Source organism: Centropristis striata, chromosome 10 (genome assembly GCF_030273125.1).
Source record: "Centropristis striata isolate RG_2023a ecotype Rhode Island chromosome 10, C.striata_1.0, whole genome shotgun sequence".
In the NCBI taxonomy this organism is placed as follows: Eukaryota; Metazoa; Chordata; class Actinopteri; order Perciformes; family Serranidae; genus Centropristis; species Centropristis striata.
The window spans coordinates 7,170,118-7,187,431 of NC_081526.1; the positions used below are offsets into that span (position 1 = coordinate 7,170,118).

Consider the following 17,314-nt stretch of genomic DNA (forward strand, 5'->3'; position numbering starts at 1 on the left):
GTGAAAAGTACATGCATGAATAGACATATATTTGGACTGAATAAGATGCTTCTCTGCTGTCCCGATCTTAATCCTCTTGTTGCTCTTGATGTCTTTCAGGACTCTCTTCATTCCCTGATGGCCACACTAAGTGCCTCAAACCCCTTTTTTGTACGCTGCATCAAACCAAACATGGACAAGGTAGGTCATGCAAATTTCATTGCACAAAAAAAGAAAATGTCAGAATCCCTGCCAGGTCTTGTCAAGGTCAGCGCCTGCAGAGTTAAACCTCCTGGGTGCTATTCATAGCTCCTGTTGCTCAGAGCTAATCTTTAGTCATGTAAATGTTCCACTTGAAAAGTGACTGTTTTTTTTTTGTTTTGCTTCTCTGCAAATTCTCTTTACTAATAAACTTATAACGCTCTCCTGCTTTGACGCAAAGACTCTCATTGTACTTCCTCCAATAAGAGTGCAGTGTACCATCACATTCCTACCACTTTATCCCCTTTACCAGAGGTCGGAGGTCACCGCTGGCCGCTCCAGCTGCAGCGGCTTGGCTGATGCTCTGCTGATCTGGCTGCATCAGTGGAATGCCAAGATAAGACCACAGTGCTGTGGCTGTGGTGCAGCCAGTTTATTTACTAGGCCTCTACTCCTCCACTATTCTTACCACATAACTCAAATGCTTCACAATCTGCACTGTTATCCAATGTTCTGATATTGGATAGGTGGAGAGTTGGGTATATTATGTTTCTTTATTCTCTGTGTGAGAAGGTGAACTGGCTGCCATGCAATCCAGTGGCATTCTCTCTGTTATTGTTTGTAATTAAAGTACACAGTGCAGTGATTGTCCTCTTCTCTCTGCTCCTTACCTCCCTATGCGTCATTCCACACCTTCTCGCTTACTTATTAGCATGGAAACTGCACCGTCCTCATCTCCCGGCCGTCCTTTGCTCTCTCTGGCTCTGCCTCGCATTCACTCACCTGGCTTCAGTCGGTCAAGATGAAACAAGCCGTGCCTCTGCTAATCCTGCAGTATGACAGGATTGCATGCATGCAAACACGCGCACAACTTTGTGTGATTTACATGCAGCCACTGTAGTAGAAAATCTTTAAAGAAAACACTTGACGAACAGATAGATTCGAATCACAGCCTTGTGCGGGATTTATTTAGCAGACATTAAAAACAGATGATACAACGCATCCAACGGTCAGAACAACACTGAGAGTGTGGGGAGTGTGGGTGTGGGGACTTTCCTGCAAGATATTGCTTTGTGGACAAATAGGAGTTTGATATACTAGTATCTACATATACATTTTAAAAATGTACAACACATCAACAAAGTAAGACACTTTCTAATGGTTATGAGCAAACCTTCACCAAATACCTTGATTAATTATTATGAGATACCCAAGTGGATTATAAACATTGATAAATACTTCTGTATGTTCTGTTTGTAAGATCCGGCTCAGTGTACAGTTCGTGAAAACCTCATACATAGTGGCGAAACTGCACCGTCCTCATCTCCCGGCCGTCCTTTGCTCTCTCTGGCTCTGCTTCGCATTCACTCACCTGGCCTCAGTCGGTCAAGATGAAACAAGCCGTGCCTCTGCTAATCCTGCAGTATGACAGGATTGCGTGCATGCAAACACGCGCACAACTTTGTGTGATTTACATGCAGCCACCCTCCTTGGAAAAAAATGTAACTGAGGGAAGGGTCAGCTTGTTTTCACTCAAACAAGTCAACATGCCGTACCTCTTTCGGCTGCCTAAATCCTCTGCTAAAGAGCAGAGTTCAGAGCTCAGAGGGGTGCATGTCTGTGTACGTGTGTGTGTTTGATTATGGACTCATGCAAGCTTGCCTGTTTCCATGCATAGTAGCATTAGCCTGTACTTAGATTGACACATTTAGGGAATGCTGTGGTCCTGTGTGAGCGCTTATCCAGAACTGGGGGCCTGCAGGGTGACAATGGCCTTCGTGCAGTTCCCTCTGAGCAATCAGGCTGTGACGAGGTGTAAGGCGGCAGATATCACAGATCCAGTCAGATAAGTGGGCCTGAGGATCATCTGTAGCACTGAGATGTGAACAATACAGCTGATTATGCCAGAAAGAAAGACCTACCTGGTTGTTGAAGTCTTGCTTAACACTGTTCAGGTTTCTGTCTGATGCTGCTGCGTGTTTTCGTTGCAGTAACCTTATTGTTTATGTAAATTGATAGCATTTCCCACGGTTATTTGCTTTTCTAGTTCAAGTTTAACATGACTCCACAGTATGATGATTTGAATAGGAGTGTGGGATTATATTAGCCTGCAGTGTTTAGCTGTCACACACTTGTAAAGCAAAGAAGTGCGTATTGTTTGAGAGGAATGAAAAGACATTTTGGTTGTTTGTTGTTCGTCATTTACAGAAGGCCAACCAGTTTGATCCTGATGTGGTCCTGAACCAGCTGAGATATTCTGGGATGCTGGAAACTGTGAAGATCCGCAGGGCTGGATTCCCTGTCCGTAGAACCTTTCAGGACTTCTACAACAGGTCAGCAAAATACCAAAGAAATACAAAAAGAGCACCAAACACCAACGCTGATGAGTCACTTTAAAGTGGTTGAATTATGTTTGGCAACTGAAAAAACCATAAACTATACAAAAAAATGGGGACATAGCCTCTGTGACGTCACTCATTGGTTTGTGGACTACTGTTTTGAAGCCTCAAGTGCGGCATTGTGGCTGTCACCATGTTAGTTTTCTGGAGCCAGAAGTGACCACATTTTGATGAGAGGTCCAAAAAACGAACCGGACGCTGAACAAGAAATTTTTAGATGAGAAAAATGTTACAATTAACTTTACTGAACTGCAAACACACTGTGAAATGGTGAAAGTTATGAGACAAAAACACCATGCTCTAAACTATAGCCTGTTTTACTCTAAATATGACCATAATTTACAAAATATACATCATACTGTATTGAAGAAGATTTGAAGCTAATGATTGAGACCATAAATCCATCAGGAAAATGTTTACTGAGGTAATAACTTAAGTGAGAAGTAGTAATTTTTCTCATAGACCTGTATACAAACAGACTTGTTTTTGCAGCCAATGGAGTCGCCCCCTGCTGGCCATTAGAAAGAATGCAGGTATTAAGGTTGGCACTTGAAAAAAACAAATATATGGAAAGTAAAAAATAAAGAATGTGTGTTTCTACAGGTACAAGATGATCCTGAAGAACAAAATCCATCTGACGGATGAGAAGCAGAGCTGCTCAGAGCTTCTCACACTTCATGACAAAACCAAGACAGAGTGGCAGCTGGGGAAGACAAAGGTAGAGCATGTATACACACACAGACATGCCCCAACTTGTTTTTGTCACTTACTGCTTTCATGCCCTGGATACTGACAGTAACCATAACCACTACCCAAACCCAGCCCCAAACCTTAACCTAACTTTAAACCATAACCCTAAGATTATCCAAAAACAAAGTCTTAACCCTAAGATTGTATGGTATTGGTATGGTTTGCTTTGTGGGGATCAGCTTTTTTCTCCAAAACAGGAGACAATTCCCCATAATGCAACTGGGTAAACAGATATTTGTGCCCAAAATGTGATTAATTCAAGTTCAAACAAACACACGTTTTCCTGTTAGATTGACTCTACAGTCCACCGGTCAATCTCTTACATGCTCTTTGAAACGTGTTCAATAGAAAAGAAAAATGGGATATGAACAGTTTCATACAGATAACCCTCACAGCATATTGGTTTAATCTTCTGTCTTTTGTATGGGAGCTCATTTCTGCCAACGTGGTGGGAAAAAAAGAACCTGGAAGTCATTATAATGGCAAACTCAGTCAAAATAAAGACTCAGTCATGGAAAAAATATTACACCACTCAATTTCTTGTTCATTTTAATGCATGGTACAACTAACGGTACATTTGCTTGCACAAATATAATAATAATCTAATATCTAGCCATTTTACATGGTTTTCTTGATATTGATTTTGGTTATTATCATCAAGAAAACCATGGAAAATGGCTAGATATTCGATCTTAAATGAAACTCCTATGAGCTATTTTTTTGTAATCATTATATTTGTCTAAACAAATGTACCTTTAGTTGTACCAGGCATTAAAATGAACAAGAAATTAAAGGGAAAAAAAGTGGTCTAATTTTCTTTTTTTATATATATAATGACTCACAGGATCTTTTTTTTTTCTTTTACTGGCGGGAATGGTCCTCCATACTTCTGTGACTGATGTTTTTCTCAAGAAGTCAGGCCGCTGTCATTGTCAAGCTGTTAATGTGTGCCACAGTTTGTGCCCCAACTGTGACTCATGTCCCAAAGATTTCTCTGGCCGGTTGTGGTCAATCTTCAGCTCTCCACAGAGTTACATGGCTACTTCTGAAAAACCAGTGACACCAACAACTGTTACTGTAACTGTAACCCAGCGTGGGGGGCTTACAGTAATCCTGGAAGAGCGTTAGCTTCTTGACACAGGTCGAGCTGTTGATTTAAGAAACTTAACTCCCTGCGAGTGATTTGGAGGCACAGATAAAGCATCGCAGAGGTTAGAGGGAAAGTTATCATCTGTTGCGACACCGCTTATCTTCTCCTTCATTCTCTCTTTTTGCTCTCTCTGCCTTATTTCAAACAATCATCAACTCCCTCCAGCAAAGGCCTTTCTTTGTCTCTGCACTGCCACTGAATGATTAACCTTTAATGAGTTGTTTGATCTGGACAGCAAAACCTCTCTGCGTCATGTTGAGCTCAGCATAGATCGCCTCCGCACAGAAAAGAAAAGAGGATATAAATAAAACACTTTTATGTGCTTGCTTAAAATCAGCTACGTCCACATTTGTGCCACTGTTGCTTCCTGCTCTAAGTTGTGGTTCCTCTGCAGCTGTTAAATCACTGAGACTTTTCAAATTTGTTGGACAGTTTTGTTGTAATACACCATTTGGCTGGCACACTATGAATAGTGTCTATGGTGCACATGGGGGAATATATGTTGAGGCCAAAAATGTTTGATGTGTTTGATGTGTTGGGTCTTTTTGAGTTTGTGCATAACCGCTAATGTGCACATGCCTATCTATATTAAAGTTCTCACACATGCACACACAGTATAAATCTCTGGAGTCACTGTGTATTACTCACTTCACAGAGAGAAATCACTTTTTTCCTCTGTGTGGGGAGGACTTCATTATGCATCCAGTGTCAGCACTTTGACCTTTGGCCGCCTCTGCTGATGACTGCCCCACTGTACTGTATATACATAGAAAGAGAAGGAGAGCGAGGCTGGTTTTTCAAATTAAGACTGTGTCATTCGGTCCACATGGTTGTGTTTTTGATGGCAGTGTAATATTTTTGGGCTCAGGGAAATGTAGTGTGGGTTGTGGTGGGAAAGGGGGCTGAGAGACAGAAGGGGGCTACATTTCCTTTGGAGAAACAATCTGTGTGTAATTATATGCGTGCTGATTGTGTGCAGAGGAAGTGTGTTGCCCAGAATTAGGGGGCTTGGATGATCTTGCAGGAATTGTGTGTTTGGGAGACATTTGTTTCACAGACGAGGGAAGGATGTGGACGAAGAGGAAGCTTCCTCCTCTCACAGACTTTACAGAGGCAGGCAGGGCTGCAGCTGTGGGATCCTTTGATTAGTGGAACATCTGGGACACACACACACACACACACACACACACACACACACACACACACACAGCCACTCAAAGGTCTCTCTCCCTTACTGAGCCAGTTGATCCTCCAGGCTAGCAACAGATATCGCATTATCACATAAACCCAGATACACAGCTGGCTGGTTCTCCCGGCCCGCTTTGACATGGCCGGACAGTCAAAATCTGATTATGTTTTATGACGCTCTGTTCATTTCTTGTTTAGGTTTGTTTGTTTAGGCGTTTAGGAGGAGCTATAGGCTGCCAACTTTGAAAAAAAGTCTCCAGGAGTAAGGGAAGGGTTAACTAAACTCTTTCTCCTTCCTTCATATGAGCAAGGAGGGGTGTGGCTTTCTATTTGGACACCAGCCACTATCCCTCCCCCTCATCCCTCCATCCCTCCTCTCCCTACCTCTCCTCTCCCCTCCCTCTCTCTGAGCCTTTCTGCCTGTGCACGTCAGTCGAGCTACAAGCGCAGCGGTAGCAGCAGCAGTAGGGAAATGCTCAGGAAGGACGCCTGAACACAATGAGGCTCTGCAGCAGCAGCATTAGCAGCAACACTGCAGTCCCCGTGCCACTTCTCCCCTCTGCTCTGCTCTGCAGTCAGGGAGAGCAGCTAGCCTGCTAGCCTCAACTGCACCACAGCTTCCTCTGCAGTGGGCACAGGGTGCTGCCAACAGACAACAGGGCCCTTCACATCTCTGTGGGCCCTCTTTTGCAGCCTTGCTAAGAAGAGGAACTAACCCATCCTGTCCCCTTCCCTCTCCCATCCTCCCTCTCTGTGTGTCTCTGTCTCTGTCACTCCCTGTCGGCCGTGGCGCTGCTCGTCCCACAGGTGTTCTTGAAGGAGGCCCTGGAGCAAAGGCTGGAGAAGGAGAGGGAAGAGGTGCGGCGCAGGGCTGGCATGGTGATCCGCGCCCACATCCTCAGCTATGTGGCAAGGTGAGTGGTGGAGTGTGGAGGAGGGGTGCGGGGCTGAGTGGCAGCGACAGTTGTCAGTGTTTGTTTTGTAATCGAGGTGTACAGCTTGTGTGTGTGTGTGTGTGTGTGTGGTTTTTGGAGGGGGGGTTGTGTGCATATGTGCATGCCTTTGCACACATGCCTACCTTTCTGTCTTTGCATGCCTTATGTGGGTTTATATATTCAGAATCACTGCAGAAGTTGCTTCACATATTCTCCAGTGCAATAAACCTGCACAGTTATTTCATCTCATACCACATGCTGACTCAATGGTGAGCCAGTCATTAAGAATTAATTTTGTTCACATCCACAGAGCGTTTTTTTTAAAGACTAATTAAGATCCCAGAGTTTCCAATGAAACTAGAGAGAAAATTAACTACAAAGTTTCTGCACGGAAGACGGTCTTATAGGCAGGTGTGTGGAATCTAGAGCTGCCCCCTCTTAGACAATTAGTCATGTTATATGCTTTTTTTGTGCAGAATGACTTATTTTGCAAGCAGCATATCTGTGGTAAACACCAAATTTACAGTGTTACAATTTAGAGTTTTTGCATGATTCTTCATGTAAAAAAAAAAAAGCAGTTTTGCAGAACCGTCAAATGAATCGATTCATGGACAAAATCTTTAGTGATTAGTGTAGAAGAAAACTTTTTCAGACAAGGACAGCCCTTGTGGAATGTGTGAATTTAAAAATGACCCACTGTTCACCACTTGGTCTCACTTTATCAAGAATGTTTCAGACCTCATCTGGTAAAATCTATCAGTGAAAATATAGTCTTGGAGATCAAAGGAACCAAACACCATTAATAAAGAGTGCATGTTGCTTTTGTCCTTTCATAGTTAGAAAGTTGTTTATAAAATTATGCACAAGACATCTAGAATATTTCTATTTGATGTAGCGGTGCAGCTATGAAAACATAGTGTCCTGGGATTGAATATTTCATGTCTTTTAGTTCAGACAGTGAGGCGCAACCTCAGGACAAAAACTTGAGAAACTGGATGTTTATCTACTCTGCAGATTACAATGTCTCATGCACTTGACTTTTATGTCTTTAAGAGACAGTGTGATATGATGTTAAGGTCATGCCCCTGACTTGGATAACCCTTGGGCATACATACTTATCTGTAGCATCAACAAAGCTTTAATTTATTGGTACATGATGGTGTACAGTCGATGTCGTTTATTTAACTCACTGAATAAATCACTTTTTCCGCCTGAGCAGCAAGTTTCCCTCCTCTCTGCTCCGCCTGTCAGACAGGAACACATCCATCACTACGGCGGTTTAAAAATCTGCACATGCAGACACCCTTAGGGATGTAATTGCACCTGCGTGCTACAACATATATGGTCGCATATAGTCCTCTGAAAGGCTCCGCTGGGAGAGTATAATGGGACTGATGACAGCGTTCAGGTTGTGAGTTCCCTTCCCTTCAGGGACGCTCATACTAAAGACAGAGACGAGGGAAGTTCCCTAAAGACACAAGTAAAGTCTTTGTATTATTATATGTAACATTATCTGTGTCCTGAGGCCAGCCAGAGGCCACAGAGTGATTACTGAGGAGACTAGGTCAGAGTCAGACCAGTGTGTGTGGTCCTTCTGCAGGTCAGTTGTATTTGTGTGTGCTTTTTGTATGCGTGTGTATTCAATGCATTTGCATGGGTGTGTGTGTGATGGGGCTTAGTCACACAGGGCTAAACACAGCAGCCCACATGGCCACAAGCTCATCACACTCTAAACATTGCACAATGTACAGGCTTTCTAACCGGTGTGTTTATTTAAACAGTGCTGTGCCACTTCACAAATATGTGAGTGGCGACACACAACATTGAATCAAATATGGGACTTACAAGTTACAGGTTACTTTATTTGTACCCAGAAGTAGATTTTGTTTGCAGTATAAAGTCCTCATACACACACACACACACACACACACACACACAAAAGAGGCACATATCACACATCATTCAACTTAAGACAGTGGGAGTTAAGAAATGGCAAATTAAATAAAAATTAAATTAAATAAAATTAAAAATGAAAAGTTCTTACAGGTCCAGACTATACTTAGATATTGATGTAAACTAAAATACGAATAGCAAAAAAAAAAAGAAAGAAAAATAAATAAATAAATAAAGTAAATACATACATAAAAGCAACAATAAATAAACACCTGTGCAAAGCATAGCTATGACTTGTTCCTCAGTGTAATGGCTGCAGGGACAAAACTTTTTTGCGTTTTTGTATCTTTTTGACAAATCTGTTTTTGTGTCTTTTTGGACTGTGTTTGATTTGAAGGTGTGTGTTTGATTTTCTCTAATCAGGAAACAATACAAGAGGGTTCAGTCCAGCGTCGTCACCATCCAGAAAAACTACCGCGCTCACTTTTGGAGACGCGTCTTCCTGCGTCTGCGCGTCGCCGCCGTCATCCTGCAGAAACATCACAGAGGCCAGCTGGCACGATCCCTCCATCGCCAGCTCAAAGAGGAGAAACAGAAGCGAGAGGAGGAGGAGAGGAGGAGGAGAGAAGAGGAAGAGGAGAGGAGGCGAGTAGAGGAGGAGGAGAGGAAGAGGATGGAGGAGGAGAGGAGACGACAGGAGGAGGAGAGGAGGAAGAAGGAGGAGGAGGAGGAGAGACAGAGGCAGATGGAGGAGGAGATAAAGAGGAGGGAGGAGCTGATGAAGGAGGAAGAGGAGGGGCAGAAAATGGCAGCAAAAGCAGATGAGAAAAGGTGGAGTAACTCACTCTTTGATCTGATAGAGATGCATTTATTAAGATCAGATGACTTGGATTGTTTCTTTATATGCATATTTGTCATCCGGAATGTTTTTTATTTTATTTTGTAGGAGCTCGCTGGTAAATGGAGTTTGTCAAAAGGTAAATCACATGTTATTCACGTAACAAAACACAACCTGAAGTGTGAATGTGGTGGCAGGATGTATTTATTTAAAATGTCCTCTCTACGTCCCTGTCCTCTGCAGAAGGAGCTGTCCCAGACTCTGTCCCACAGTCAGACCTCTGAGGAGGAGAGCCGTCAGATGGAGGAGATCCTGCGTCTAGAGAGGGAGATCGAGCGTCTGCAGAAGCAGCAGGAGGACGGCGTGTCCCTCCTGGGAGACGTCTCCCACGAGGAGCTCCGGCAGATGAGAGACGCTGAGATCTACCGGCTGGAGAAGGAAGCTTCCCGCGTGGCCACCGAGTTCCTCGAGCTCCTGGACTTTGGTGGTTTGGAGCCGTCGCTGTCGAGTGAGGAGAACCTCCACGACCCGACTGAATCTACAGCCCCCCTGGCCGAGGAGGAGGTGGACGAAGGTTTCCACGCTGAGGACGAGTGCGTTCCTCTGCCGGACTTCCCTCCTCCGGCTGCCGTTCCTCTGGACAAGGAAGTACTCCGAAGTATTCCCCCTCCTCCAGCGGCCTTTGCAGAAGGACTAGTTGCCTCTGCTGCCTCTTCAAAGCTCTCCCCACCAACCCCCAACGGACTGACTCATCCTCCTGCTCCCACAGACTCCCTAACCCCCGCACCTCCTCCTCCTCCTCCTACTCCTCCTCCTCCTCCTCCTCCTGTAGTCACTAATGGAGAAAGGCGGCCATGCCAGAGAGCCAGCAAGGGCTCAGACTTTGAGCCTGTGAGTGAGGAGGCGTCCCACTCAATCCTGCCAGACCCAGAGTCTGACTACGACCAGGAGGAGTTTGAGGAGGCTCACGGGAGCTCAGGTGCGAGCACCAATGACGGCCATTTCACAGACGAGGAGGTGCTGCGAAAATCTTCATGCACCCAAAACAGCCTGGACTCCTTCAGAGGCAGCTCGGACTCGGTGAGGCTGAGAATAATTTCCGTAAAATCCTACAGATCTAATCCAGATGAGTAGTTATTTAGAGCAGTGGTTCTCAACCTTTTTGAGTCGCGACCCCCAAATTTAACATGCATGTTGTCTGCAATCCCAGCTTTCTTTGCAGCCATCGCTCCATTTTTCCATCAGTTATAGCTAGCAAACTGCAGCTGCGGTAAAGCAACAACACGCTAGTTTTTTTTCATACAAACTCAGTTGGTACGACGAATTTTGGACGAATAATGAAGCAGACAACAACTAAAACATCTCCCTGTCTGATATTATGTAATTTAATATTAATTTTGTGCATTTATATTTTTCCAAAATGATTTGGCGACCCCCAGAAATCATCTCATGACCCCAATTGGGGTCGGGACCCCAAGGTTGAGAATGGCTGATTTAGAGTATCACTGTTTGCCAAAAAAAGTGTCTGTTGAACCAAAAACGAATGTCTTTTTCAAGTACTTTTGCCCTCAAATGTTCTCCATTTCTAACTTAAGCCAGATTTACCCAGTAAAATGCCGAGCATTCCTCCGGCTATATTATTCTTCCCACAACTCAACACCTAAACTGCATACCCAATATTCACTCTGCACGTGTGCGAGCCTGAATCCGCTCTTTAACATATCAAAGGGGCTCGGCTCGTGTTAGAATCACAGTGAAACACTGTTGCAAGTATTTGTTTTGGCTGTGCTGAGGAGCATGTGAATCTATTCCCAGATACTGCAAGTCAAGCAGAGAGCTCAGGCCTAACCCTGTCAGATCAGCAAAATGTCAAAGGGAAAGGAGGAAGTGTTTGTGCGCATATGCCAGTGTGTGTGTGTGTGTGTGTGTGTGTGTGTGTGTGTGTGTGTGTGTGTGTGTGTGTGTGTGTATATTTGACAGTTTTATGGTGTATTTGACAGTTTTATGGTGAGGTTGATTGACAACATAGTGACAACAAGGTCAGACAGATTTTTGGCACTGATCTGAGTACTGGAATTAAAAAATGACTTTCTGTAGTCTTCAGAAAAAGAAAAACAACAACCCCTGCTGTCCTGAAATTACCTTAGAAATGTGCAGGTTATAGAAACTCGAAACTAGAAAGTTTATATAAATTGCTTATAAAGTACAAGGCCCCATCATGGAGGACGTCTAACGTTATAAATGCTGGTGTTTGTGTTTCAGTTCATTGACAGCGATGAGGACAACGATGGTTACGTGGACACAGATGAGGAAGTTTCCAATGGGAGAGTGAATATACTGAATGGCAGTGGGCCTCCATACTTCCATGGCTACCTCTACATGAAGAGTGAGTAGCTTTACCAAATCACTGCCCAGCAGGCATGCAGATGATTTCTGCACAGCTGAACGCAGCTTTGGTTGTTTTATAAGTTTTGGAAATGTCTAACAGGCTTTCTTTGTTTGCTTTCTTTCTTTATGTTTGAGTATATTGTCTACAAAAAGGTATATGTAGTTTATTGTTGTTTGTCTGTTTTTTTTTGTTTATTACGGATGCCTGCATACTTGTGTGAATGGATGTTAGTGGGATGTGTTAAAGCTGTTTAAAGGTCCCAGATTGTAGAAATTGAGATCCGTATGTACTTTTTGATTGTAAATAAGGACTAGGTGCTATATAAAACTGTGAAAGTATCAAATTGCTCAATTCTCACATAGACCATGTGCCTGAAAATATGTTCCCTTGAAGGTGTTTATTGCATCTGTTTTTACTGCTCCAATTAAACTGAGATTAAACCTTAGTAAATAAACATCCTTTTTTTTCTCCCTCTGCTTTCTCCACTTTTCCCTCTTGCAGGTGGTCTGATGATCCCGTGGCGGCGGCGTTGGTGCGTGCTAAAGGACGAGACCTTCATGTGGTTTCGGGCCAAGCAGGACTCCCTTAAATCCGGTTGGCTTTACAAGAAAGGAGGAGGAATGTCCACCTTGTCTCGGCGCAACTGGAAGATGCGCTGGTTCGTTCTGAGGGAGTCGAAGCTCATGTACTTTGAGAGCGACAGCGAAGAGAAACTGAAAGGAACCATCGATATCCACACAGCCAAGTAAGACCCTGTTCTCACTCATGGGGTTAAAAATCTTACTTTTCTTCCCTTTTGTTGTTCAAGTGCAGTGCCCGTAGGAAGTATGTATTCGTTAGCCTGCTAATGGTGAGATAGCACATTAAGCAGTATGCTGCACTAAAAGTATATTAACATGAACCCAATTAGCTGATATACTATATTGCATGTAAGTATCTCATATTAAATGATTTTTCGCATTACGCTAAGCAACATGAATGTCATCCCTGAATTACATAGTAATGCAACATAAGAAGTGAATAAAGCTAAATCTCAGCTTAGCATGCTAATCATGAATAGCAGAATTTGCACATTACATGCAGACCACTACAACGTCTGTAACTCCATAAAACACTTACTTTTCATAAGGTACCACACCATCCAGCACATACACATTAAACATTGATATTGGCTGGAAATTATTAGAATATTATTGGAAAATCGAACCTTGTAGCGCACTTTAAAACTAAAGATAGGTAGGCTAAATAGACTTACAGATGAGATGAGTCAGGGTGGAAATCCAGAGTGAATTGTGTTACTGACCAGGTGTAGGCCTATCACACAATGGGGCGGAGCTCCCCTAAAAGGCGTCTGATCAGAAACAGTGTAATGCGTAAATAATGATATTTTGAAAAATGAATTAGAAAATCTTCAAAATCGAGGATGCACACCTTCGTGCCATGAGCAAGCCACATATGATCTGTATATATCTGAGGTCAGTCTGACTAATGGTCAGAGAGATATGAACTAGACACACACACACACACACACACACACACACACAGACTCTTCTTGCTTTTATAGATAGATTTTGAGAGGTTTAATCAGTATTTCTCAAAGGAAACACAACACTATATGGTTGACTAAGTTTTGTTTTACTCTGGCTCATTGTGTAGGGAGATAGTGGACAATCACGAGAAGGAAAATGCACTGAATATCGTGACTGAGGAGAGGACCTACCACATCTATGCAGAGACTCCAGAAGATGCCAGGTACATTATAATATAGACTCTATAGGAATCATCAACTAACTGTGGCTGTTTTGCTTAGTCATCATCTCTCCGTAAAAGTGATGTGTGGAAACAAAGTTCCACCTTGTGGTTGCCAGTGGAAGTTCATGGTGTAATTTCCAATTATATGTTTTGCTGACTTTTACTTTCTGAACTCCCTCTGACCCCATCCAGTGGTTGGTTCAATGTGCTGAGTCGGGTCCACAGCGCCAGCCCGGAGCAGCTCATGGAGATGCACCATGAACAGGCCAACCCAAAGAATGCAGTGGTTAGTGCTGTTTTACCTCTCTGCTGCCGGGGCCCCAGACTCAACTCACATTTCTCAGCCATAATGGTGAAGCATGTAACTGAATCAGCTTAAATATGATGGTCCAGATCTGGGCCATATAGTAATTTAAGCTGAAGAAGCAGAATACACACACTGGTGTATCATTGCTCATTTTTATGGACATTAAAAGGTTGCAGTGGAGTTAATGGTATTTGCAGATTTAGAAAAATCATGGGAAGTTAAATTAAAATCTCTTCTGTCTGTCCAGGGAACACTAGATGTGGGCTTGATTGACTCTGTTTGTGCATCAGACAACCCTGACAGGTGAGGAACGGCCAATAACCTAAATTAGGTATTTAATCTGCATTCTAAGTGGTATGGCTGTATGCACATGGTACAAAGTGTTTCTGTGTTCTGTTTTGCAGACCGAACTCTTTTGTGATCATCACGGCTAACCGGGTGATCCACTGCAACACAGACACACCTGAGGAGATGCACCACTGGATCGGCCTGCTGCAGAAATCCAAGGGAGACACCAGAGTAGACGGGCAGGAGTTCTTAGTCAGAGGTCAGTCACTTGAGACACATTTTTATGATTTGAAAGTTAATTCATGTTCTTATTTAAGCAGTAGGTAAGGTAAGGTAAAACTTGTCTAATGTCCCTGAGGGGCAATTTCATTTACAGACAGTAGTATAAGACAAAAGACATAAAATACATGTACAACTAGGGACGTGCCATGTCGTATCATCCACCATTATACCGGTATATTTTTTTTATGAGTAGAAAAAATGCATATCATGATATTTGCAACATTCCTACTTCTTGCCATATTATTATAAGGTTTCCCATTAATTATCTAGACGGTGTTTGCTCACATTTAGCTCTCAAAGTGGATGAGATTGATGCATTGTACTTTAAAATGTACAACATTTTCTCCCAGGGGGGCCCCCGGACCCTCTACATGGTTATTTTTTCATTATTTGCTAACAATCAAGAGTCAAAAGTATTTTTTTTCTATTTGGCAACTGTTGAGATTTTCACTTTATACTACATTTTAGATTTATGATTGATTTATGATATATTTTGTTTTTTTGTTTTTTTAATTTATCTTTACAGACTAAAAAAATCATATTTTATATATATTTTTCAGTATTTTGTTATATCGTCAAGAATATTGTTATCCCAAAAATACCCTGAAATATTGTGATAATCTTTTAGAGCCATATCGACCACCCCGGAGTACAACATACACAAAGTGCAATAGTACAAACAACACAGTTCCCAGTTATCGCTCACTGTTAAATACAGTAGGATTATGAGAAGCAGATGGGACTAAAGAGCACCTGGACCTATTGGTACTGCATTTAGGGAAACTAAACCTTCGCCCTGAAGGAAGCAGCTGGAACTCAGCATGCAAGGGGTTAATAGAGTCAGAAACAATGGTCTGAGCCCTAGAGATGAGCCTTTCTTCATAGAGCTGCTGAAGATCTTTAAGGCAAACACCAGTTACTTTACAACAGCCTGACGTTGTATCCAGTTTGTAGGATACCCCTGATTAGCTCCACAAATGGCTGATGAGATTCTGCACTAACAAGAACAAAAATCTCTATCTTCCCTCAGGCTGGCTGCATAAAGAGATGAAGTCAGGAGCCAAAAGCACCTCTCTGAAGCTGAAGAAGCGCTGGTTTGTTCTCACCACTAACTCTCTGGACTATTACAAGTCGTCAGAGCGCAGCACCTCCAAACTGGGAACTCTGGTCCTCAACAGCCTCTGCTCTGTGGTGCAGCCAGATGAGAAGGTCTTCAAGGATACTGGTCAGTTCATGGTCAACATTACTCTGTTATCTTCAGTAACACATATATACTCACCGGTTTAAGCTTAAACTTCTATTTCTTTGTGTTTTATAATTGTTATTGCAACTTTCAGTTTGCAAATTGTAGCTTTAGCTTTATCTAACTTTATTCTCAACTCATTGGCGGATTGACGTAGCATAGATAAAATAAAAAAAATACACAGATTAAAAAGTCCACGTGATCGACCAAATTCTTAACGACCATTTGAGTTTTACAGAAGCTGTGTTTTCAGTGAGCTACAAGGCTATTTGCTTACGTACAAAAGGCCAAAACACATAGAGAACAGCTACATTTTTAAAAATACATGTGTACAAGTCGACAGGGCCTCATTCATGATTGTGATTTCTCATTCTGTGAACAAATATGACTAAAACTATATATCTATATCTATATAAAAGTTACCAAACTCAGAGTGTTTTGGCATCATTTGGCAAAAACTATTTTTTTCATTACTGTATAACTCCAGTGGTCTGAGCTGGAAAAGGCAAAAAAACCCCAGCAGACTTTAAACTGCAGCTCTCTGCTGTCCTAAGCCCCGCCCACCAGACGAGCGTGCACGAGGCACGTGCACACGCCTCATACAGTCACCTTTAGTTGTTCTCATTCATTTCAATCATCCTGAATGTTTTAACAGCAACATCTTTATTGGAATAACTGTGTTTCCTTTAAGCTCTCTGACTCCTGGATAAACTTTCTAAGTGTTGGTTGTTCAATATTCAATAATGTTTTCAGTGACGATTAACAAACACAAATCCCATAAATCCTTTTAACTTTATTATTTTTATGCTGTAATAACTTTGCAGGGAAAAACATTTCAGATTTGTTTGTTCAGCTCCTCTGGGGAGTAATTTAGCCTCTAATAACTTTCTGCCTCATTCACTCAGGTTACTGGAATATAATCATCCATGGACGTAAACACTCTTACCGTCTTTACACCAAAATGCTGAATGAGGCCATGCGGTGGGCGAATGCCATACAGGGAGCCATAGACAGCAAAGTTCCCATTGAAACGCCCACACAACAACTCATCAGGGACATCAAGGTAATAAAGGAATCATTTCCCTGTTTCTTTGCAATTAAATGACTAATTTCATGCTAATAACTGCACATCTGTGGCTGATGCCTGGCTGTAAGATGCTATGTGACTCACTGAATGTTCTAACAATGATTTCACAAATCATTAAACATGGCATTTTTATTAACTTTGATATTATTTTTAATCCAATTCTTTTCAGTCGTGCAAACCTTTGGCAGGGACACACACTGTAGTGAAGTGAGGTACTCACTGAGTGTGTGCCGTGATCTTGTTTTTGCTTTTGCCTGCTTCAAAACACTTATATTTACCTCTTTTAACTCCTCATATGAAGCTGTTTTCAAGCTTTACTGCATCATATTCATCACTGATATTGCTACTCTGTTATTGTTTCCAAACTGACTTGATCAACTCACTTAAATCCAAACGTCTGCTGGTTTAAGAATGCTCTACTTCACCGTAAAGATAGATTTATATTCAGGTGCAAATATGGTTTAACCTGAAAAAAATTCTAACAAAAGATTTCTCAGTGGTTTACGGTAGTATCAGATGTACTTAAAAACATACTAAAAGTTTACCAATTTATGACTCCAAGAAATGCCCCATTTTCAAAACCTCCAGGTCTTTAAACTGACCATTTTAGTCAGGAGGTGGAGCTAAATAAAG

At 42.3% G+C, this 17,314-nt stretch overlaps 1 protein-coding gene across 1 annotated transcript in view; it reads left to right on the plus strand.

The window, feature by feature from the left end:
• myo10l3 (myosin X, like 3) overlaps positions 1 to 17,314 on the plus strand; it is an 84,543-nt gene that overhangs the window by 59,590 nt on the left and 7,639 nt on the right. The window contains exons 19-33 of the mRNA XM_059342993.1: positions 100 to 180; positions 2,389 to 2,513; positions 3,183 to 3,297; positions 6,475 to 6,581; positions 8,919 to 9,326; positions 9,442 to 9,472; positions 9,577 to 10,413; positions 11,596 to 11,719; positions 12,224 to 12,467; positions 13,379 to 13,474; positions 13,667 to 13,760; positions 14,029 to 14,084; positions 14,186 to 14,328; positions 15,382 to 15,576; positions 16,500 to 16,657. Of these exons, the coding sequence (XP_059198976.1) occupies positions 100 to 180; positions 2,389 to 2,513; positions 3,183 to 3,297; positions 6,475 to 6,581; positions 8,919 to 9,326; positions 9,442 to 9,472; positions 9,577 to 10,413; positions 11,596 to 11,719; positions 12,224 to 12,467; positions 13,379 to 13,474; positions 13,667 to 13,760; positions 14,029 to 14,084; positions 14,186 to 14,328; positions 15,382 to 15,576; positions 16,500 to 16,657 (2,814 nt within the window). The remainder of the gene's footprint in view (positions 1 to 99; positions 181 to 2,388; positions 2,514 to 3,182; positions 3,298 to 6,474; positions 6,582 to 8,918; positions 9,327 to 9,441; positions 9,473 to 9,576; positions 10,414 to 11,595; positions 11,720 to 12,223; positions 12,468 to 13,378; positions 13,475 to 13,666; positions 13,761 to 14,028; positions 14,085 to 14,185; positions 14,329 to 15,381; positions 15,577 to 16,499; positions 16,658 to 17,314) is intronic.